Source organism: Mustela nigripes, chromosome 11, assembly GCF_022355385.1.
Source record: "Mustela nigripes isolate SB6536 chromosome 11, MUSNIG.SB6536, whole genome shotgun sequence".
Classification (NCBI taxonomy): Eukaryota; Metazoa; Chordata; class Mammalia; order Carnivora; family Mustelidae; genus Mustela; species Mustela nigripes.
Genome location: NC_081567.1, coordinates 18,700,905 through 18,725,127, shown reverse-complemented (window position 1 = coordinate 18,725,127; position 24,223 = coordinate 18,700,905). Strand labels below are relative to the sequence as shown.

At 53.7% G+C, this 24,223-nt stretch overlaps 1 protein-coding gene across 1 annotated transcript in view; it reads left to right on the top strand.

Annotated features, from left to right (window-relative positions):
- Positions 1–22,449, top strand: part of HS3ST4 (heparan sulfate-glucosamine 3-sulfotransferase 4) — a 394,282-nt gene extending 371,833 nt beyond the window's left edge. The window contains exon 2 of the mRNA XM_059415948.1: positions 20,436–22,449. Coding sequence (XP_059271931.1) covers positions 20,436–21,072 — 637 coding nt within the window. The 3' untranslated portion in view covers positions 21,073–22,449. The remainder of the gene's footprint in view (positions 1–20,435) is intronic.
- Positions 22,450–24,223: the final 1,774 nt, after the last annotated feature.

Below are 24,223 nucleotides of genomic sequence, written 5' to 3'. Positions count from 1 at the left end.
TATGGACGTGATATCACATCCCCATGGCCAAATCCTGTTAATTGGAATCAAGTCCCTGGTCTTGGTCATGCTCAGTGTGTGGACATTACACAAAGGCATAAATATCAGGAGTTGGGGTGACCAGGAGCTGTCCTAGAGCCAGTCTGCCCAGCAGTTGTAATTGTTTTTCGATTCAAGGTAGTCACATACAATTTCTGTTTTCAACAGATTTATTAAATCAACTAAGGATGAAATTCATTTAAAGAAAAATATTGAATCCATGATAACAAGAATGTTAGTGGATATCCAGAAATAGCAGCATGGGGTCCAGAGATTGAGAGATACTCAAGGTTATCAGGATGTGTGAATCACAGTGCTTTTTTACTCATTCACTTATTGGTTCATTCATTTATCTGCCTGTATTAGGGATCTCCAGAGAAATAGAACCAACAGGGGATGGGATAGTAGACAGATACATAGACGGACGGACAGATAAATACACAGATATAGAGACCGGGGCGGGGGCGAGATCTTTTATAGGAATTGGCTTTTGGGATTATGAAGGCCAAAAATCCCATGATCTGCCAACCAGTTCTGCTTTAGGGGCAGAACCAGAAAAGTGAGTGGTATAATTTAGTCTAAGCCTGAAGAACTGAGAACCAGGGGAACTGGTGGTGTAAGTCCCAGTCTGAGTGTGGAGGCTGGATGACCAGGTCTGAGAGCAAAAGACAGACAAAATGAGCAGATTTGGCTTCCTCTGCCTGCATTGGTGAGGGCAGATCTTCTTTGCTCTGTCATTGCTCATCCTGCCCAGAAACACCCTCCCAGATACACCAAGAAATAACGCTTTACCCTCTGCCTGAGCATCCCTTAGTCCAGTCATGGTGATGCATACATTTACTAAGCATCACATCTGTCCATGGGTCTGTTCATCTGTTTACTCATGGAACCACATCAGTCCCGGTTCCTTCCCTGCCCTGTCCTCTGGGGTAGCAGAGATGGGACAGATGTGCTGTTGTCTTTCAAGGGATTTGGTTTACTGATATGTTTCTAAATCCTGGCTGCTCATTAGAATCCCCTGGAGGGCTTTTAGATCCTACCAATGGCCGGACACCATCTTAGACCATTTGAGTCGGAACCCCCCGTTGTGGGCGCCCAAGGACTTTGAATGTTCCTTCAGAGTTGGGGTCACTGGTGTGGTGACTTTGTGGCTTTGGTCCATTTGCCATAGAACTCGCAGAGAAGATTTTGGAGATACTGTGAGAAAGTCCCACAGCCACAAACCAACCAGAGAGTGCTGCTTGTTTCTTCTCCAGAGAATGGAGCTTCTGGGGAGGTGGTTGACTTAGAGGAGGGAACAGACCGAGCCCCGCACTGAGCTCCAGTCCCCAGTCTTCATCCTTGAGTTCCTCCCTGACTCCAGCTCTAGATCTGACCCATCAGTTCAGACTCCAGACCCCGCTCTTCCTCTGCTTGACCCTTCCAGAGGCTGGAGATGGGCGATTCCATAGTACACGTGCTTTTCATGGTAGAGGTCTCGCCGTGTCTAACTGGTTCTGCTTTAGGGGCAAGGGTTGGCATTGACATCTTCAGTGGGCAAGGCTTCTAAGCCTTTCCCACTTTGTCACCAGCTGGTGGCCAGAAGATGGAAACTTGCCTAGCATCAGATTAAACCTTGCACCTCCTTGTCCTGCTCTGGCCTCTTGGGGTGCAGGAAATGGGTGTGTATGTGAGTGAAAACGTGAATGTGCATATCCAAGAAGCCCATTCATTTATTCCTTGTTTATTAACCACCATGCTCTATGAGAGAGAGATAGACAGCCTAAAGAATAAGACACAATTCTGCCATCATGAGGCTTAATTCCAGCTGGGGAGATACCAGCCATCCTGTGAACCATGTAAACAAAGTAGATAATTGTAGGTCTTGACCAATGTCAGAAAGTACAGTGAAGAAAAAGCAGGAGTGAGGTAGAAAGGGACTCGGGACTGGCATTATTTTTGGTAGAATGATCAGGGAAGCCTCTCTGACAGAGAACTTTTAAGTGGTAAGTAGATGTCCCAGCCAGCATCGCTGATGGACCAGATCAGCACCGTCAGATAGAATGTTATGTGATCCTGGAACATACTCTGTCTGCACCTCGAGGGCAGCAGCCACGGGCCTTTCATAGCTATTGAACACTGAGGACTTGCATCTTTGACTTTTTTAAAGTCCAATGTAGGGCCCAAACTCATGACCCTGAGATCAAGACTTAAGCTGAAATCAAGAGTCGGATGCTTAACCGACTGAGCTACCCAGGTGTCCCCAACTTTATTTAGTTTTAATTAATTTCCACTGCAGTAGCTACGTGGGGCTGGCGGCTTCTGCACTGGACAGCTCAGCACCAGACGCTTAATCCAAGTCCTGAATAGTGAGAAGAAGCCCGCTATGCAGGGACTTGGGGAAGCAGCGAGAGGGGATGAGGACAGAGCCAGCGCAGAAGGGCAGGGATCTGGAGCGCTGGGGATGGAGAGGGCCGGCAGTGCTAGGACCGTGAGCAAATGGGATTGAATGCAGAGACATATCATATAGAGTCTTAGAGACCACAAAGAGGGGAGTGAGGTTTTTTTTTGTTAATAGAATGAGAGTTGATCAAAATGATTTCAACAGAGGAATGATATAACAACAAGGATAAAAATCATAGCTAAAATTCATATGGATTTATGAAGTGGGCTTATGTTTCATTCCATGCATGATCCTCAATAGGGTCGATGAAATACTTTTGTTCTCACTGAAATCTCCGTTTGTAGCTGGGGAAACTAAGGCACACAGAGGTTGAATGCTGTGCAGTACCGTCTGCAAGGGGCGGAGTTCGTATCCGAAGCCGGGCTCGTGGTTCCAGAGTCCACTGTGTTCCCCACCGTGCCATATTCCTTCCCTCTCGGCCAACATAAGCTTTGGAAAACTCACTCCCACCTCAGTGTGGCTGAGAGGCCAGGACTGTGGGCTCCGGGAACACCGGAGGACTGATGGGAAGGAGAGCTTCAGTTTTGTTTTTTTTTTTTAAGATTTTATTTATTTATCAGAGAGAGAGGAGGAGAGAGCTAGCACATGCAGACAGAATGGCAGGCAGAGGCAGAGGGAGAAGCAGGCTCCCTGCTGAGCAAGGAGCCTGACGTGGGACTCGATCCCAGGACGCTGGGATCATGACCAGAGCTGAAGGCAGCCGCTTAACCAACTGAGCCACCCAGGCGTCCTGAGAGCTTCAGTTTTAAAATCCGTTTTAGAAGCGGAGGCCGCAGACAGGGCTGTCTAAGGAATTGGGCTGCTGAGGGATGAGTGAGGGGAGGAAGCAGCAGTGACGGCTCCTCGGTCTGCGGCTGAGCCGGGGGCGGGGCGGGGGCTTTCCTGAGGGGAGGGAGTCGGGGGTGCGGCCGACTGGGCCCGTGGGCTGGTGGCAGGTGCTGCCGTGTGACCTGCTGGGGCGGCATCGGAGGAAATCTGGTGCCTCCGTTCAGGCACATTTTCTTCCCTCCCTTCCTGTATTTTTCCTTTCCTTATTTCCACCCGCTCCCTCCTCCGTCGGTCACTCCTGGCCTTGCCCCATCCTCCAGCAAACACTCACTGGCGCGGCTGGATTCCCGCCTGTGTGACATACGGGGACAGGGCCCCGCACGACAGCGCCAAATCGGCCTTCTTCTTTGGACCTCGTTTGCTTCTGGAGGACAGTCTTTACAGGGTGGGAGAAAATACACATAAACGAGATAATTTCAGATAAAAAATAAATAAATAAACCGGGGCGCCTGGGTGGCTCAGCGGGTTAAACCTCTGCCTTAGGCTCAGGTCATGATCCCAGGGTCCTGGGATCGAGCCCCTCAGCAGCGAGCCTGCTTCCTTCTCTCTCTGCCTGCCTCTCTGCCTGCTTGTGATCTCTGCCTGTCAGATAAATAAATAAATAAAATCTTTAACAATAAATAAATAAATAGATAAACCGGATGATGCGAACGAAAGTGGCTGGCATGAAGGAGAGTAGATTGAGCTGGTGCCTGGGGACGGGGGTTATGCTGAGTGCGTGATGTCTAAGCCCAAACCTGAATAAGGAAGAGTCAGTTATAGGAGTGTGTGTGTGTGTGAGAGAGAGAGAGAGAGAGAGACAGAGACAGAGAGAGAGAGAGGGAGAGGGAGGCAGAAAGAGACCCTGCAGGGGACTAGTGTGCAGGAATGACTGATAATGTAAGAATCTGCCCTCCTCATACTAGAGTCTATGCATGTTTGTGTATATCTTTTTTTAAAAGATTTTATTTATTTATTTGGGAGAGAGACCCCATGAGCTGGGGGGAGGGGCAGAGGGAGAGGGAGAAGCAGGCTTCCCTCTGGGCAAGGAGCCCGATGTGGGGCTTGATCCCAGGACCCCAGATCATGACCTGAGCCGAAGGCAGACGCCTAACCGGCAGAGCCACCGGGCGCCCTGTTGGCGTACCTCTCTCTAGGTGTATGCGGGTCTTCCTTCCTATCTGTCATTTCTCCATCTGCTGTATGATCAGATTGATTGGTTGGAAAATCTGTTTAGAATTTCGTGCACCCCAAGCTGTGAAAGTCGGATCTAAATACAGGCACAGTGGGAAGCACTAATTAATTTATGATTGTACTTATCATCATTGAAGCTGGAGATCTTTATGTGGGGCTGCAGCTCCAGAGGAGAGATCTCAAGGACAACATGGGAGGCTCTGACCGAGGCGCTCGGAGAGGAGGCTGGCTGTCCTCCCGTCCAGGCCCGGCGCCGGGCAAAGGGGGCTTCTGGGCTGCGTTCCTGCCACCAAGAGGACAAGTTGCCTTCAGCAACCTCTCTTAGTCGCAGGCAAGTGCTTTGTTACCCCTCTAGCTGACCAGGTTCCTCGGATCAGTAGGAAGGAGCATGGACGTGTTATGTGCAAAAGCCAAGTTCATTTTAAGGATGCACGCGAGGTAAACATGGGGTGCTCTCATCACGCGCACGGGTCCTAGGTGGCTTCTCTGAGAATGTGTAGCACACGGGCTCGTGCAGAATCAGCAGCACTCAGCAGCACTTGTGTGGGTCTCTGGGTCCGAAGGTCAAGCCCCGTGTCGGGCCCAGCGGGGAGTCGGCTTGGGGTTCCCTTCCTTTGTCCCTGTCCCACTCGGGCTCTCAAATAAATACGTTCGTTAAATAAACAAACAAAAGGGCCCTAATCGCACTCATGAGAACCTCGCCCTCATTACTGCTTCCCAAAGGCCACCCCCCCAACACCATCACACTGGCTGTGAGGGACAAGTGCATGAATTGGGGGGGCCGGGGAACACAGACATTCTGTCTACTGCAGCCTCATAAAGCCCCAGCCCTTTTAATCCTCATAAAACAGGCTCTGCAGTGGGTCTTACTTATGATCTCCACCGTACAGTGAGGAATTGGAGGTCTTCCAGAGTCTTTTAGAGGCAGGACGGCAGAACCAGACTCCTGGAAGGCAGGTGGCAGTTGCGTCTGCTGCCAGCAGCTTGGGGGACGTTCCCTGTAGGGACAGCACCAGGCTCAGGAGGCCCAGCCACAAACCGACAATTCAGTGGTACTCTAGGCAAGCAGGTGATGATGGGACCTCCAAGGGCTCGGGTGAGAGTCTTGAGAAGCAGGTGGAACAGAGCAACGGGTGGTCCCAGGAAAGGCAAGACCGGAATGAAAACCCGGCGTACGGTCCCCACCTTCATTCACAGAGCGCAGCGTCTCGGTCACTCTGGGTTGCGGCGGCCCGCACGGCTAGAGGCCGCATAGGGGAGGCATAGCAAGGGGGGCTTGGATCGGCATCAGGATGCCGGTGAGCAGGAAGGAGGCTGGCAGCGTCCCAGGGGCAGGGCTGAGCCGTCGCACAGCTGGGAGCGCAGGGGGAGGCGGGGAGACTTGGCAGGCAGCCTTCCCGGGAGGACCCCCTCTCCTGTCACCGTCTGTTAAAATCGCGCGCTCGCGGGGCCCCGGTGCAGACATGCTGACACCTCCGTAATCATCATTTAATGGTGGCACCTGCCCTTTGAAACGCTGAGCCCGAGGAAAGAAAATACCATAAAGCAGCCGGGGGAGGTTGGTACGTGAGGACCTGCCGTGCGGCGCTTTTGAACGTGTGTGAATAGCGTGGCGGAGAGGGGCGCTCTGGGCGGAAACCGCGGGCAGGGGCAGATGAAGTGTGCTCCCGAAGCTCACGGATTCAAAGTCGGGGAGCATTCGTCTTAGAACCTCCGGGGCGGGATGGTCCAATAATAAAAGAGGGAGCGCTGGAGGGGCGGCTGTGAGGCAGGGGAGCTGCTGGAAGCTGAGGTCATAGGCAGACAGTGGTTTAGACTTCAGAACCATGCCTCCAACGCATGGGCGTGAGGGGTCTTACAAAGGACTTCCCTGTCCCTGTAGATGCCACACATGAAGTAGAAACCAGATCAATAAAAATCTCATATAAACACACACGCACGCACGCATCAAGCTGAATCATTTTAAAGGATTGCTTTCTGTCCATATGTGTTCTCTAGATCAAACCATTTGAACAAGTCCACTTCCGTCCCATGGTGGGCTCATGGGTGCCAAAGACGGGTGGTGGCGCTGCGGAAGTCCGGGACAACAGGGAGAGAGAGAAGGGAAGCCGACAGCTGGGTGTAAAATGAGGGGTGGCCCCCAAAAGTGGCCAGGTTCTGCCTGGCACTGCGGCTTCCCAAAGTGGTTGGGCACCTCAGGGTGGCAAAGAGAAAAAGAACTCTAGTAATTCACTGGGATATATGCCCCAAAGACCTGGTGGATGCTCTAAGAGTGGGTTGTATCAACGTCGTTTCCTTGCGAGGTGGGTTTCAGTGGCTGTGTCATCATTTATGTAGGGGTGCATCTGTTGGGCACCCCTACATATGGTAGTCCTACAGATAAGGAGTTGGGGCAGGGCCTTTGTCTTACGCTGGCTCACCAAACAGATTTGTTCCGCACCCACTGTGTGCTGCCTTCCACTAGCAGCAAGAAGCGCTAGGGTACTGTTTCTCTCTGCCAGGATGCCTGATCACCTCTTCCTGTGAGCGAGTAGATGTTACTCCCATTGAAAGAAGGTGGAACTGGGGATCAAAGGCGATGGGTTTGCTCAGAGCAGGTGTGGTTTAGAGATGGAACCCCGAAGTTAAGCCCTTGGCCACCCCCCTTCGTCAGGATGAGCATGCACTTAGCAAAGCTTCTGAAGGAAGGTGAGTGGGGAGGGCTGGGGTTCAGCGGATCCTCCACCAGTGATTCCCAACCCGAAACTCACGCACGTCTGTGAGTTCTCAGAGACAAGGACAGACCTCTTAAACTATTCTTACTATTTCAAAAAAAAAAATGCCCACTTCTTCGGGGCAAGATCTTGCTCTTGGTTTTATTTCCCGATTCTAGCACAGTGTCTGGCAACACACAAATGGAGAGTTTTCTTTTGCTTTTGGGCTAAAATTTGTTTCAATACGGTGATCTTGGCTTTCTTCGGTGAAGAAACACTAATTGTGTATGACTCTGATACAGGAAATAGTATGTTTGTTATTACTTGGATAAGTAGGTTCCACAACTCAGATCCAGGGCAGAGAAACAGCTATAGGATAAGAGATCAATATGGAAATCCAAGGGAAGGGCGCCTGGGTGACTCAGTTGCTTAAGCAACTGCCTTCGGCTCAGGTCATGATCCCGGAGTCACAGGATCGAGTCCCCCATCAGGCTCCCAGCTCCTTGGGGAGTCTGCCTCTCCCTCTGACCTTCTCCTCGCTCATGCTCTCTCTCACTTTCTCTCTCTCTCTCTCTCTCTCTCAAATAAATAAATAAAATCTAAAGAAAAAAAAAATCCAAGGGAAGACCTTCAAACCTCTCGGATAGACTGGCATTTCTCTGCCCCCTGCAGAGGCAGTTGGGCACGCCTAGGACACACAGTCTTCTTCCGAGCTCCAGGGAAGTGCTGGGAGCCCTCACTCTGCCAAGCCAGTTTCTCTTTGGGGCTTGATCCAAAAACACGCATGGTGGGACCTTAATAATCCATGTGACCAACTCCCGTCTACTGAGGGAGTGAAAACCCCATTGGGTTCATTAAAACACACTAAACAAACAAACAACAAAAAACCGTGGCGTCGTCTCACTCATGGGGGAGACTGACGACCTCTGAAAGCCCGTGTGTCAGCCTCCAGTCCAACTGGAACTGGCCGGAAAGGGGTCTTCCTTTGTTCAGTTTGGGTTTGTCTTGTGTTGAGTCTCAGGCCCCAAAAGGACTTAGTGCATGTGGTGTCATTCACTTTTGATCTTCAGGGACAAGTGGTACCCCATGTGGTTCACGACACTTGGCAGTCCGCGAAGGGAGAAAGGAGCATCTGTTCCCAAGTAATTCTCCTCTCGGAGTGGAACATGTTCTCCTAGCCCCTTGCTTCCCCTTTCTGGTTCCTGGTGTCTGTGGACATCCTAGACTCTCACCTTATTTATGTGTGATGATGTCATCAAAAACGTGTCCCGTAGGACCCTGGGCTGCCTTCCAAAACACGTCACAGGTGGCTCTGAATAATGACCAGTAGAGGACTTCTGTTCAGACTCATCATATGGGTTTCAAGTCAAGTTTAATTTGTATTAGAATAAAAACCTTTCTTGAAACCCAAGGACCAAGGGACGTATGGTGGTGGTGATTGGTGTGTGGGGGGGTGAGGGTAGCAATGAATTCCCTGCCTTTTCTTCCAGATGAGTCTCCCAGGGCAAAAACCAAAATAAACCAAAATTAACCAAACCAAAAACCAAAAATAAACCAAAAACCAGGCTAATTTCTCCATAGGTCACTGTAGCTCGTCAATTATTAATAGATCATCCATCCCCATCTGCTTGGAGTCCCATAATCGCAGTCCCAAGGCCCTCAAGTTTAGCGAATGGCCGCCAGTCTTGTGACATCGGGAATATCAAAGCCATTAGGAGGAAGTTCCTTAAAATTTCTCTCCCAAATCCTACCCATGTCCCACCGCATCTCAAGACCTTATCAACTGTTACGCTGGCGTTCTCTCTGGGTAAGCATGCCTACTGGACCTTCATTTCGCCACTGGAGGTTGATAGCCTATGCCCTGCTCCAGGCTCTAGCTCCACACTGGACTGTCCACTCCTTATCGTATTTAACAGTGGTGAGCACCACAGGCTCTGCTGGGTTTCAAATCCCAACCCTGCCCCAGAGAAGCTGTGTGATCTTGGTGAAGGCACGGAACTTTTCTGGGCCTCAGTTGGCTCACTGAGAACATGAGGAACAAGGGGGATCTCCCCTCTCTTCCTGCTTCAGTATCGCTTATGCTCTTACTGCCTCCCTGACAAAGACCATCCTGAACCTTCTAATCCTAGAACAGCTGCACCTGCCTGGCCCAAACTTGAAAACAACAAAAATGCCTGAGACCTGGGTTTGCTCCCCCCACCCCCAACCATGTGGCCATGTGTCATTTAAAACTTTCCCCGTTTTTATTTCCTGGTGACTTAAGCTCTTTGTGTATCTTCAAACCCTCCTTCCTCCTCCTCCTCCTCCTCCTAACTCACTCGGTCCTTCTGGTCTTCGTTTCGGCCCTCCTGTCTGATCTCCGGCGTTCCTTGCCACTTCTCTTCTCCCTTCCTCTCCTCGGCCCGCACCTCCCGCCGCCTCCCCCTCCTCCCCACCCCCAGGGGCCTGCGGGAGTAACGCCAAGACTTGCTGGGGATCTCTCGGTTAGGAAGGAGACATCTGCCCACAACCGAGAGGTCACATCTGAACCACAGACCAAACTTGGGCTATCGAGACCTTTCCTTCAAAGAACTTCCCGTCGGTCCACGGAGGCCAGGTCCCAGGCAGGCTTAGTCATCAGTGTATACCCATCACCTAGTGCATAACAAGCACCAGTAAATACCCGATAGGATTAACGCAACGAGTGTTACTAACATAGCCCTTTTTCATGGTCCGGTCCAGAGAGAAAATCCCTGTCCTCAATTCATTCAGCAAGCTAGTTGTTAAGTCTGAGCTATAACTCAAGATCCCTGCTTTCTGGGCTTCAACTTGACGGATAGGCATTTGGCCCCAGGGCAGCCTGCTTTTCTTGGATCTTTATATAAGACTGGTAGTTTCCAAATGGTTTGAATATCCGCTTTCAGAGATTTCCAGGATTCCTGAATCCGGGCTTAAAAAGCACAGTGGACTTCCCAAGAGAACTGGGCAGCGCATAGTCTTGCCTGTGTGTCCTGGGACAGGGTTCACGGTCACCCTGGCTCTCCAGGTACACATCTCTCTAGCGGGTTCCGTGAATCCTATAGTATTTGTGAGTTTTAAGCAGGTCAACGTGGGGAAGCACTTTGTTTGGGGCTTGGCAAGCAGTGGGAGTCGATTGACTTCCTAAGTGAGTTCTTCCCCCAATGCGGAAGAAGTAGCCCTACCTCGTGCCCTTGCTCTAACCACCGTTCTCTTGGGTTACAGTTCATCAGGAGGGCTCAGAAAATATTGCTAATTTATGCGCCATTTGTTCCCCAGGAAAATGCATTTGGGAAAATGTGAGCTGCTCACATACCTCCAATTCGGGCAAGCCGAAGGCAAGCTTTGCCACTGACCCTTCCAGAGAGAATGGGCACTTTATATCTAACACGGGTGATTGCCTTCTCCCTCGGCGTTCATGATGGTATCCATTTGCTTCAATTGAGGAGTCCCCAGAGAGAGATATCACAAATTGAACGATGTAGCTTGATCTGGCAAGAATTTCTGGGGATTCTGGCCTGGGTTTCTGTAACTCCCAGTGGGAAGTCAGTGACAGCCCACCTTTACAACATAACATAATGAGGCTCAGTTTAACATTCAGCTTTGCCACCCAAGTGACCTTGGGCCAGTCCTGTAACCTTGCCTAGTCTCTCTAGTTGCGTTAAGCATGGTCAGGCAACTGCGAGGAGGTCGGGCTGTCTGTGGTGCGAGACAGATCTGGGACGGAATTTCATCGCCACTTTTGTGACTTTGGACAAACAAATCCATTTCACTGGGCCTCAGTTCCTGGATCTCTAGAATGGGAAGAACAGGTGCGTCATCTTAAGAGAGGTGTTGAAATGTTCATAGCTAACGTGTTGAGAACCTTCTCCATATAAGGGACTCTGTTCGATATGAACTTACTTCATCTTCATAAAATCCCTCTGAGATGGATCTCAGTAGTGCGATGCCCGCTTTCCAGATAATGAGATTGAGACACACACAGATCACCAGGGTTAAGTCATTCACCCAGGGTCACACAGCTAATAAGTAAGTGGATCCAGACTCGGAAAGTCTGGAGTCTGTGCGCTTAACCAGCGAGGCTGGAGAGTCCAGTGACTTGAAAGTGCTTAGAGAAGTGGGTCCAGCATCAGACTTTGGGTTCAGATCACAAAGCACAGCCGGGAGCGAGCCCTCCGTGACTGGTATGTGGTAACTTTGGTTATCGGTGTCTCTGGAGAGGCCCCCGGGCGCTGACCTGCGCTCACACTGGGCTTGTGCTCTGCAAAGCAGCCCCCACCTCCAGCAGGAGTGGGGCGGGGAGGGTGAGCACGTTGGATGGCGGCTTACAAACACTGGGGGCTCCGAGAGCAGATGTGTGATCTCGCAGAACGCTTCTCGCTTTAGGACTGTGTGTTGACGTTGATGTCACGGCTGCTCTGAGCACCCCAGATACTGTTAACGAGCTGTTCCAAGCCCAGATGCGGCGTTTTCTCACCATATGGTCCACACGGCAGTGCATGTCTTCCAGGCAAGGCTGGCACAGAGCGCGCTCACGCCGAGCCCTCCATGCGTGGCAAACCTACTTAGAGGGGCCGTGCCCTCCGAGCTGCGCCCCAGCTCTCACATCCAGGGATCAGGCTTACCTGATCCATTCATGGATTCATCCGTCGACCCCACACAGGGAGGGCGCGGCTGCCGTATGTGGCGGGCCCTGGGTTAGACCTGAGGGATACGGGGGTGAACTGAACGTTGTCTGCAGCTTTGAGGGACTGAGACTTAGCCGCGAAGGGCTGGGGGACAAATCCTGTTACCACCGTGTGCTAAGGTCTATGACACCGGTAGTTAGCAAGGACTATGGCAATGAAAAGGAATTTGGGAAGGAAGGAAGGACGGACGGACGGACGGACTATAACTGGTGTGGAATGCGTTTCGGGAAGGGGGAGGGCTACTTCCCAGAGGCAGAACAGATTGCCCATACTGCCAATGAGATGGTCTCACCGCGTGTGCCCCCTAGACCCCTCTGCTCCCCTCTGCCTTCCCCGGCACCCCCCTCTCGCTCCCTGTGGCACTGAGCACGGGGCGGGGCACTCACTGGCCATCTCCTCCGAGATGCTTCAGGTAGAGATTAGAGATCCCTCACGTGTCTTGACAGACTGTAGCAATTAGCCGGAGTGAAGGAGGTGACTGAGAAAGGCGCCCATCGTGAAGACCCAGCGCGGCGGTCTAAGAAGAGACGTGAATGGCAGAGAACAAATGAGGAAAATCCAGCAGCTGCTCTGGCACTAAAGGAAAAATAAACATGAAATAAGCAAACAACCGTATATGTGAAACCGTAAAAATCTGGTTAGGGCCCTGTACAGGTACCTATCTTCAGGTATTTGGGGCATCAAAATGCCTTGCTTGCTTAATATTTTCATAATGCGGCATGAGTTTTATACTAAGAGACTGTATCTCTCCAGCTGAAACAGAAGTGGGACATGAGCATGTTCCTTGAACTTGGGCTGCATTCGTCTGTCAGCAGCCTGCAGGTCAGGACGTGTGGTTGGTGGCGCGGACGTGAGCGAGAACACCCCTTACCCCTCCCACCGTTCTTTCTTCCGGTTGTTCAGTTTCAGGCCATGTGGTCAAATAGGAGTATTTCTTCCTTGTTTTTCTCTGAGCATTGCCAGGCCGAAGGTCTTGTGGACCTGGTGTAGGTTTTAAAGACTCTGGCGTTCCCCGGGTACCCTGCTAAGTGGTTTACCTGTGCTACAACATCTGATCTTCGTGCTAATCCCAGAAGGGAGGGACTTGGCTTAGCTCTGTTTTTTTTTGAGATGAGAAACCTGGGGCTCCTTGTGGGGTAAGAACACGTTCTAGAGGGCTTCCAGACTTCAGAGTAAATTCAGGTTGTGTCAACTTCTCTGTGGCAGGCGTAGTCAGGAAGTCTTCAGTCCTACACATCTGACCCCGAAAGGCTCTGCGTTCCCGAGCCCTGCCCCTCCAAATGAGACGGTTCAAATCTGGCGAGAGCCAAACAGGCACGTAGAGATGTTCAGACCACTTGGGAGAGTGTGTGAGTCCAAGATGGGCATGACTACGGCTGGGGTGATCGCTTTGATCGGAAGACTTCTGGCCGTCCCGCCCTTACACGACAACCACAGCCGACTCTCTGTGAAGCTCTCTACCAGGCAGATTCCTATTGCCGAATTAGAGTGCTTGCCAAGAAGGCTCAAAACCCAGTAGCAATTAATTATTGACAGAGCATGTGAATTAGAGATAAAAGAAAAGTCATTTTTTCTCCACACACGCGATAGTAAATAAATTTAATTATGGTGGGGGAAGCTAAGGGATCTTCGTCTGTATTAAGTTTTATTAGCTGAGACATTTAAAAGCATGTCATCACAACAAAGAGGTCTTGTGTAATCCTAAATAGACCACTTTGGTGCAGGGCTCAGAAGTGCACAGATTTAATGGAGCACATGGTGGCAGATGGCCACTTACCAACAGGTACAACACGTTTGTCGGCGATTAACTTCGGTCTACCTGTGCCTGTAGCAAGTTGACTGTGTCCTAGGATCCCCAGCCTCTTTTAGCACTGATAGGCCTGCCACATTGGGACTGGGGGGCAACAGCATCAAGATCACTTTAATGACTTGAGGCTCCCAAACGGGACCAAGGCCACTCTGAAGGGGACACAGACGGAGAGGCAGGCGTGGGGATGCGCACTGGGGAAGGACACCGAGAGACGTGGCGTGGGATCGGCCACAGGCTCCCTGGGCAAGCTCGGGAGGAGCTGTTACAGAACGTGGACTGGACCCGGGCCAAAAAAATGAGCCACACATGGAGACCTTGGAGGACCAGAGGTTTATTTCACGCTAGCAGGCTCAGAAGAGCGTCATCTCTGGGACTGAGCCCCGAGCACAGGCAAGAGGGATACTTGATACATGTTTCCTGCCCTATCTGTGTCACTCTTAGGGCTGGCCGGTGAGGCAAGGGGAAGTGTGCAGTGGCCCTGGGGCCGGGACTGGGATTCCCCTTATGGATGGGCCAGCCTTATCACTGCCCCCTGGGTGCCGCTTTAGACACCTGGTTGAGAGGGCGAGATCTTCATTATTTACGGGGCGGTAGGGACTGAGGAGCAACAGAGTCTGACCTCGGCGGTCTGTGCAGCGAGGAACCTGGTGAGGACGTTGAAAACACAAGGACCAAATGCCGCTGTGAGGAGGAGCGGGAGGAGGGGCCGACGAGGGGGCCGGACCCCGGGGACCCCTGTGAGAGGGAACCCCCCCCAGTCGCGTGCTGGAGTGCCTCCCCCCAGGACTTACTCCTTCTTGCCCCTGGGTCGGAGTTTCGGGGACCCCCCCGCAGGGCCGGGCTGAGCGAGGCCGGGAACACCCCCCTGCTGAGCTGCTGAGCTGCCCCCGGTACGGAAGCCCTGACATTTCCAGGCCGGTGGCGCCCAGGGCCGCTCCCGACACGGCCAGCAGGTGCACGCGAAGGGGAACGGCCCTGGGGGAGCGTCGGGGCGGCCAGACGTTTCCATGGACGCGGAGGGTGGCTCCGGGGGGACTGAGAGATCCGGCAGGAGGCGGACAGGCCAGCGTGATTGATTCTGGGGGGTGTCCGCGCCCCGCGGCCGGGTCGGGCAGGCTGAAGGCGGCGAGGAGGAGCGACACACCAGGTAGCAGAAGACCGGGCCTGGCCGGGGTGGGCCAAGCCGTAGTGAAACGCGCTTAGGAGTAGACGGGGGACGGCCAGCGCAAGTGGGGGCCACGACCTTAGCTGGAGGGCGCCGTCCTGGCTAGTCCGTCCCCAGGGGACAGGTAAGGGCAGGACAACACCCTAGGGTCACCCGATCAACAACAGCATGGCAAGTCTCTGCGGGAAAGCCCAGCCAGAAGGGGCAGCTGTGTAGAGTCCGACCCCGGGAGGAGGGACGTGGTGCCGGTGGGAACCCGGGACCAGGCACACAGGGGTCCGTCCGCCGGTGGGGTCTGGTCAGAGGCGAAGCCGCAGCAGGTCTGGGGGCTTTGGCCGGACCTTCCACTGGTGCGGCTTCTCGTGCGCGTGATGGGCTTTTCCACTCTGGAGCGGTGGACCCCGGGGTGACACCAGAGACCTTAAGGGCAGAAGGCGTGGTGAGCACCACAGAGTGAGGCGCTGTCCACTGTGGTCCGAGGGGGTCCCTTTTCCCGTCACTGACCCGGACTGAGTCTCCGGCCTCGAAGGGGTGCACCGGGACACTAAGGAGATTGGGGCCGCTCAGCGGTGCACTGTTGTCATTTATTGGGGGCGGCCCCCGGGGCCTGAAGTTGTCTTTTTCTCTTTATCTCCGATCTGATGTGACTTTTCTGGAAGGCGCCCCAGACACGGAGTTTGGAAGTGGAGTAACCAAGCGTCCCGGGGTGCCGTGGACCCGCAGGGGGCCAAGCATAGACCGGCCACGGGATCCTGCAGGATTGCTATATCCTCTGGAAGTCAGACAGCCCCGAGGAGCTTCTGTTGCCTTCTTTGTTGGGGTAGCTTTTCCTGCGGCAGCGAGGAGGGCCCTCGCCCTGTACACGGCCCGCTGGACAGGCCCAGGAGCAAAGGCGGGGCGGGCGTCAGTGTGGACGCTGACCCGCTGGCCTTCACTGCAGGTGCGGGCTCGGACGGAGGCGCGGAGTGCAGCCCGCTGGGCCGACCGTCCCGCTGCGAACGCCTTAGCCTCTAGGACTCAGTGGTCGTGGTCACTGCACAGCCCGCTTCTCGGGCACCTTGTTGTAGGCAACTGCCGCCGTCGCTGAACTGCGTGAGCTCTGGATTCTTCACGGCTCGATCCCGTGATCTGGACGCTCGCGCAGACTCCATCGGAGCAGCTGTGCTCTGGTCGCCCCTCTTCCGTGGGGAGAAAGGTTGCTGGGGTTAATGTCCTCACCGACTCAAGGGTGACCCGTGGGTTCTCGCAGAGGAGCCCTTGGTACTGGGCAGGCCGAGAGCTGGGCAGGAAGCGGTGCCCCTGGGTGTTCGTGAGGATCCAACTGCAGGAGGGAGCTTGAGGTTAAGTTCTTGTCCCAGGCGAGCTTGTCTGCGTCCCGAGTAGGCCTGTGGCTGCGAGCGCCCTGCGGGGTCCGGTCGGTTCCACAGATACGTACGTGGCCGGTGTCGGGGCCCAGCAGTCCGGGGGAGTAACCACGCGCTGCTTGATCATGGACACAGAGATTCGAGGGTTTTTCGATGTTTGGGAGGCCCAGGGCTGGAGCCCGGCCCAGTACAGCCTTCATCCCCGTGAGGGCAGCTTCTGCTTTCCAGTCCAGGCAGGGGGTTCTTGATTCAGTCCCCCTAAGAGATTACAGCAGGGTGCTGCTGTTGCCGAGAACCCCGGAATCCAGATGCGGCACAGTCCTGTAGCCCCGCAGGAGTTCTCGTCGGCCCTTTTTCGTCTGGGGCTGTGGCAAGGGGGTGATGACTTTTTTCTCTCTTGACCTAGGCTTTTTCTCCCCTTGGGTAAGGAGGAAACCAAGGTAATGGACCTGTTGGCAGATTAGTGTCTTCTTCCCTGAGGCTCAGTATCCCGAGTCTGACAGGAGCCCTCAGAGGGCCTTTGCGCCTTTTGTGCTGTCTTCTTGTGCGACCCTGGCGAGGAGGAGGTCGTCCACATCCTGGAGGAGGTGCGTGGATTTGGGGCCACTGGGTGCAGAGAGACGGCTACCTTGTTGATGGCCCGCAGGTCTCGGGCTGGTCCATGTCCCCTGCTGGCTTCATAACTGGCATAACTGGGTATTCCTGGCCGACTGGCACTCAATCAGGTACCTGCGCCTTTAAGTCTGGCCAGATGTTCGCGAATACCAGTCTTAGCTTTTTGTCAGAGGGGCCATTGCCTTTGCCTCTGGGGTAGGGCTCCCGGGATCAGTTAGCAGTGATAGGGGCTGATTCTGGGCGAGTCCAGTTAGGTTGTCTTCAGCCCCTACTGTAGGTGAACCTGAACTCCGGCAGGCCACTTGGCCGGGCCTGGGCGCGGAATAGCCTCCGTTTTTTCTTGGTGTGGTAATCGCTAGTACTAGAGACCGGCTCTCCTTGTGCCTTGGGTTTAATCGGAGGCTGCTATGCCCAGTGGGCTCAAACTTTATCTGAGCCCCAAGCCTGGAGAGTAGATCTCAGCCCAGGAGCAGGGTGGGGTAATCCGGTAGATAAAGGAATCCAGGTCAGACCTTGTGGCCCCCGAATTTACACTGACGAGCCCGGCCCAAGGGCTGCTGTATCACCCATGTCCCCGTGGCCCAAGGATGGCTGCAGTCCTTTTGCTGAAGGGGCCACTGTGGAGATGACAGCAGAGTGCTCGGCCCCAGTATGAACCATGGAAGTCACTGGTTGGCTCCTATTTTTATTTTGACCGTGGGCTCACCGGGGCCGAGGAGGCGGCGGCTCAGTTCCCCTCAGTCTTCCCCAAGGCCTATAAGGTCCCCTTGTCTTTACCGGAGGCACATTGATCCCTGGCCAAGGAGGTGCTGGCTTTTCCCCACTTTCAGTGGTTTGGGCCTCTCCGCCTTACAGACCTGCCAACGGGGCCACTCTGAAATCCCTTTCCCAGAATGAACAGGTGGCCCGTGTGTCCCTCTGAGGGGGTCGGTGGTGGAGAAAGGTTGATGATACAGCATGGAATGGTCGGCCTGGGCTGTCCTGTCTTTACTGTGCCTCTCAGGGTCTCGCTTCTCTTGGACCGGCATTTGGAGGGTACTTGGCCCGGCTCGGGGTGCAGCCTGGCTGCTGGTCCCAGACAAAGGGGACCCTCTGGGCCTGGAGCACAGTGAGACCAGCGGCAGTGGAGTGTCTGGAACTAGGGGGGCACGTGTAGGAGCCTTCGGGGCGTATGGAGGGGCAGGGTCAGGTTAGCTGTGGGGTGTCCTGCTGGGGTCTGTGGAGCAGGGGCTTCTGCCGGTCTCTCTGGGCCGCCTGGATGAGGCCATTAATACCCTGGCCTCTCCCTGCCTGTTGCAAGGGGAGGGCGCTGGGCAATTCCTAGCCAGGAGTCCATGTGCAGAAACTGGTCGTGGTGTCCTGGTTCTCCTGTTACAAGTTGTCACACTCGACGATCCGTTGGGACATCCAGTGTCCCTTCTGAAGGCCAGCCGACATTAAAGGTGGCCCTTCTAACTCAATTTGCCGGGATGCATCTTAACTGCATAGTCTCTGAAAACCCCTTCCTGAAATGTTGACCATACAGTCTAGGACCGTAGGTTTCTCTGCCCTGATCCCGTCGTGATGTCCCGGTATGCGGTGGCGCAGAGACACACAGAGGGGGGCTGCCCCTGCTGAGGACAGACCGGTCAGATGCCCGCCTGTCCGCCCTCCTTGGGGGCCTCTTGGCCATAGCGAGTCCGTGTAAACTGCAGACTGGCACCCCGAAGGGCTCGCCATAGAGCCTATGAGGTCACCAGGGAAGCAGGTCGGGGCCCACTCAGACTCCGTAGTCTCAAGGCCGTGGAGCCACAGAGTCAGCCCCTCTGACAAGCCGGGTCAAACCGCTCGTCCCCTCACGCAGCCACACCGAAGCCATTACAGTCCGCGCCCCCTCCACGCCCCCCAGGAGGCCCTGACCTGTGAAATTCCTTTCTGTCCTCCCTTTTGGGGGCTTCTGACCTGAGGGACCTCCCTCCCTGGGAAGTCCTGCCTGTGAGACCTTGGAGGTCTCCTGGAGGATATCAGTCTCTCCTCCCCACCCCACCCCCCACCCCCGGACAGGTGGGTATGACCGGTCCTATGGCCCCGGGCCTTACTGGAATCCGGCGTGGGGACCAGGTCCTCCCCTGCCAAGTCTCCTGGAGTCCACTGGAAACAGTGGCTCGGGGCCCGTCGGAGGCGACCAGGTGGGAGACGCTGAAGATAAGACAGGCCTCGCCTGCTCCGCTCCGACCCCCCGTCCCATCATCGTCACGGCCCCCAAACCAGTAGCAACAAGGGGCCAGTGCGGTTGGATTTCCCGGTCAGGGAGCCAAATGTTACGCAACACAGACCAGATCCTGGCCAAAAAACTGGAGCGGCCTCGGAGACCGTGGAAGACCAGAGGTTTATTTCATGCTAGCGGGCCCAGAAGAGAGCAATCTCTCATGGCCTGAGCCCCGAGCACCGGCAAGGGGGCCGTTAGGTACGTTTTGACTTCCATCTCTGCCACCCGTGTGGCTGCGGCCAGCAGGGCAGGGGAGAGTCTGCAGTGGCCCTGGGGCCGGGACTGGGATTCCCCTGCGGGATCCGTCGGCCCCCTCAGAACACAGATTTTCCTCATCAGAGCAAGGTCAAGAAGAATCCGTTTCTAGAACCAGACCCATGCTAGGTGGGTTCACACTGTATGTAGTTCTTGTTCTGCACTTGCTTTAGGATTTTACAGAGGGGAGTGGAGGGACGTGACTGTGCTGGGTCGGGTCATGAAGCTTCTCTGGGTCCTGTCTCTGGGCTTCTTTCCTTCACTTGCACAGCGATGGCCTTTGGACCAGGTCAAGGCTCAGCATAGGTTTTCCTAAAGGGCCAGCGAGTAAATACACTTGGTTCTGTGTGTCTTCAAGCCCCTGGTGCAGCTACTCAGCTGTGCTGTTGTCACACTGAAGCCACCAGGGACAGTAAGGAAGTGTGGCTATGTTCCAGGGGAGGTTTATTTATGGGCATGGAAATCTGAATTTCTTACTTTCATGCATCACAAAATGTTGTTATTATTATTATGTTGAGTTTTTTTCCCATCCGTTTAAAAGAGATTAAAAATCAGACTTAGCATCTAGTCATACCAAAAAAAGAGAGAGAGAGAGGCAGGGAGTAGTTGGCCAACCCCTGGTCTAGATAATCTTTGAGTTCTTGGGGCTCTCAAACATTCTCCAAAAGCTGCTACGACACTAGTAATACCCTTGACTTATTAAGCTCTTGCACGTGCCCAATTCTGTGCTAAATGCTTTACAAGTGTTATCTCCCTTGATCCTCGTTCTGCAGTGTGAAGCAAGTACTGTCCTTACCCTGCTTCAGAGATTACACCAAACTCACACACGGAGAAATTAAGAGTGTATCTCGGTTGGACGTAACTCGTGGGAGATAGGGCAGCACTCCAACCCAGGTGTACGAGGTTCCCGAGGATGGCGGCGGAAGCCTTCTGCTGCCTTTCCTGACCAGACCATAATCAGAGCCTTAGTGGGACAGAGTTAGAAAGAATCCTTGGGATTTATCAGCGAATTTTCTGTTGTAGCTGCCCACGCAGCTCCGGCGGTCGCCCGTCATGCGCGATTGGTCGAAGCGGTTCTGGAGGGGGTGACGGCTCTTTCCTTTCTCTCCTCTTCCAGAAACGTGATGCCCAAGACTCTGGACGGGCAGGTGACCATGGAGAAGACGCCGAGTTACTTTGTGACCAGCGAGGCCCCCAAGCGCATCCACGCCATGGCCAAGGACATCAAACTGATCGTGGTGGTGAGGAACCCCGTGACCAGGGCCATCTCGGATTACACCCAGACGCTGTCCAAGAAACCCGAGATCCCCACCTTCGAGGTGCTGGCCTTCAAAAACCGGACCCTAGGGCTGATCGACGCCTCCTGGAGTGCCATCCGGATAGGGATCTACGCTCTGCACCTGGAAAACTGGCTCCAGTATTTCCCGCTCTCCCAGATCCTCTTTGTCAGCGGAGAGCGACTCATAGTGGACCCTGCTGGGGAAATGGCCAAAGTCCAGGATTTTCTAGGCCTCAAGCGTGTCGTGACTGAAAAACATTTCTATTTCAACAAAACCAAGGGGTTCCCTTGTCTAAAGAAGCCGGAAGACAGCAGTGCCCCAAGATGCTTAGGCAAGAGCAAAGGTCGGACTCATCCGCGCATCGACCCCGATGTGATCCACAGACTGCAGAAATTCTACAAACCCTTCAACATGATGTTTTACCAAATGACTGGTCAAGATTTCCAGTGGGAACGGGAAGAGGGTGACCAGTGAAGTTAGAGAAGCAGAGGGAAGGCTAGTGAGTAGTCACGGAGGCTTCTCCCCGAGTCCTGAAGTCCCCCCAGCGGGGTCTGTAGCCTCAGCCCCACTGGAGTGCCCAGTAGATCCCTCCCCGCCCTGCCCTCTGGCCCCCCGGGATCGCTTCCAATGCTGTAGGCTTAGGCAAAGGGATGGATCCCATGGCATCCTCGTGGAGGCACTGGGTTTGCCAGGGCAGCGGCATCTGGTTGACCCGATGGCCATCAGGAGCCACAGTTAATTCTTGTCTTCTGCTAATTCTGAAGACAGGTTAAATAGCCGTCAAGGTCAGAGACCATGCCAGGAATGTTTAAGTGATTAAAAAAAAAAAAGAAAAGAGGAAGGAAGGTCTACTTTGGCCACTGCAGGAGCCCAAGTCCTAGCCCTGCCTTTGGCACAGCCTCTTCTGTACAAACCTTCGCTTTGGCCTCTCTCCAGAATGCTACTTGTGGCTGAGTGCTCCAGGACTCCCAGGGAGCAAGGTCCTTTTTCTCTGCGGTGTCTCTAGCCTCCTCCTTCAAGGTCTCATCCCACAACCCTTTGACGTCCCTCCTCCCCTTATGAAGGCAGAGGCATGCACGGTCCTCACCGGAAAACAAAACAAACAAAAAAAATAAAAGCTGACACCTTTAGAAGCCTTCTTTCCAAGAGCCCTCCAAGGAGGGTCCTGGGCTGTGTGAAGCTTGGCATAGGCCCTCACGAAAGAATCAGGCCTGCGTGCCTGTCCTCGGGGCCATGTGATTGCCTTTGAGTTCTGAGCCCTGTGGTTGGTAGAGATAAATGTAATTTCGGGGGGTGACAATGAAGGCCAGATCTTTCGATGGGAGGTCTCCGTATGTGACGACCCTCAACACCACAGCTCTGAGGAAGGCTTTTGGGGTGGGCTCTGTCCCTTGTGGTCCTGAGAGGCGCAAGGACCAGAGAGTTGGCATGTCTTCCGTTATGGGTAATCCTGAGCAACACAGCCAACAGGGGATCTTGTTTGTCCCGCCGTGTCCCCCTCACGGTCATCTGATGCTTCCCTTACTCTCTTCGGAGATGGCACAATGAGGCAGTGACCGAGTGTCGACCCCCTCCAGGGCCGGTCTTCTCATCCAGCCTGCGGCTGCGGGGGAGGGCCGGGGCTGTCTGCGGACACCCCCACTAAGGGCTGCTGAACCACGTGTCCCTTCCCGTTACTTTGCTTTGATTAAAAGGCCGCCTTTGACACCAAGCGCTTGTTCACAGATCTCTAAAACCAGGAACTGTTCCAGTAAATTTGGAAATCTGTATGAGTGGGGGGAGCTAAGTCTGTTCACCTGTCATTAAACTCATTTCTCCCGCTAAATGAAAACTGTGTTGTTATAAAGCTTAATGCAACCCGACTGATGGGCTTCGATGGTGTGTTTGTATGGGTCACCCCCAACCCCCGCCGCACCCTCACATTCCAGGACGATCCCTTCTGCTCCCCGGGTGGGCAGAAAGCCCCAGGTTAGAGAATCTTCCAGGGGCTTCTATCTGCACGGCCAGATAATCCTCCAAACAGCACAAAGGAAGTGACTCGAAGGAGTGCAGCTTTCTCTTAACTAATCCCAGCAAGCGGTGGACAGGTACACTAGACTCAAACAACCTTCCAGATGATTTTTTGTCAGGTAAGAAAGTGGTCTTTGAACCAAAGGCAACGAATATGCCTTCACCACCAAAGCAAAAGAAGACACACACAGGCACCCACGAACCCATCTCTTTGAAGGAAGACAGGGCCCGCTGGTTCAGAACAGAGTTCTGGGGGCTGATGGGGGCGTCCTTCCCCTCAGGGGCAGCTGTGGGGTTTCTCGGGCTACAGCTTCCGGACCATCACCCCTGACCACACTTCCCTGTGGAATCCAGAGCTCCGGGACCGAGTTGAGGCACCGGTCCTTTCAAAAACATTCCTACGGGAGCTGGGATTGAGAACAGCTAGAAGCAGGTCGTGCTTGTGTCTGTCTTTGCCCTGGCATCTCGGTCTTGCCCTCTTGTGTTCCTATGTGGGGACTGCTCCCAAGAGACGTGGCCACCAGAGTCCCGGCTTCCTGGGACAAACATGGTCTCTTTTTGTGGGGGCAGAGCTCAGTGGGAACTAGGTAAGGGGAGATCTCACAATGTAGACAGTCAAAGAAGCATCTGGTTCCAAGAAGGCTTTAAAGATATTTTTCTACCAGCTAAGAAGGACCATTACACCAGCCTAGCCTCACCCTCATCTCCTCTAACCCGGGTGGACGCACACGGCTCAGCCCCTCAATTACACTCACTTTCCGCTTTCCATCTCCGGGGCTGTCTCTCCGTCCCCATAAACCCAGAACATCGACACCTTAAGTGCTGCTTAAAAAGCAGCCTAGTCATTACGGGTCTTCAAGTAAATATGAGAAGCAAATCCATTTTTAATAGGGTGAGCCGACTTCATAGGCCATACTCACCTGGAAAATAAAACGGGGAACCTCCCCGCTCCCCTTAAAGTATATAAAATCCCGCGTCTAGCAGCAGGCTTAAATTCTCCAGAGAAATCAGGCAGAGGCCGAAACCTTGAGAGCTTGACGGCTTTTGTCTTAAGGGTCTGTATGGCTGTATGGTTGAGAGCTCATGGTTTGGAAAAGAAATGCAAACTTGACATGCTTAAGGTCTATTTCCTGCAGTGCCTACTCTGGCTTGATCCTCGTGGCTCAGAGTGAGCCGGTAAACCGTGTCCCCTTCAGTGGGTGAACTTGACAAAAGAATTATTTCCTCTCCACAAAAGCTAAGTCAGCCCGCTCAAAGAGTCAGGTTAATAATACCTCCGCCCTATTTGAACGTGAGCATTGCAACTCACAGGAGATGGAGTTTTGTATTTGATTTCAATTAGCAAAGCATAAATTATATTTAATTTTCTATTCCCCTCTTTCCCCTCGAATGGCTGATTCACAGCTCTGGAGAGGCCGCTGCGCGGGGTTCGGAGGAGAAAAGAATTCATTCCTCCCCAGAGTGTAGCTGTCCACGTCCCATAGTCTCGCTGCTGGCCAGTATTCTTCTGTACCCGAAACCTATGAACGCCGTGGCCTTGCCACTTAGACCTACCAGCTCAGCGCAAACAGCAATAATAGCAGAAGCGCTCGGCAGCCTCGTTTATCTTCCTTTC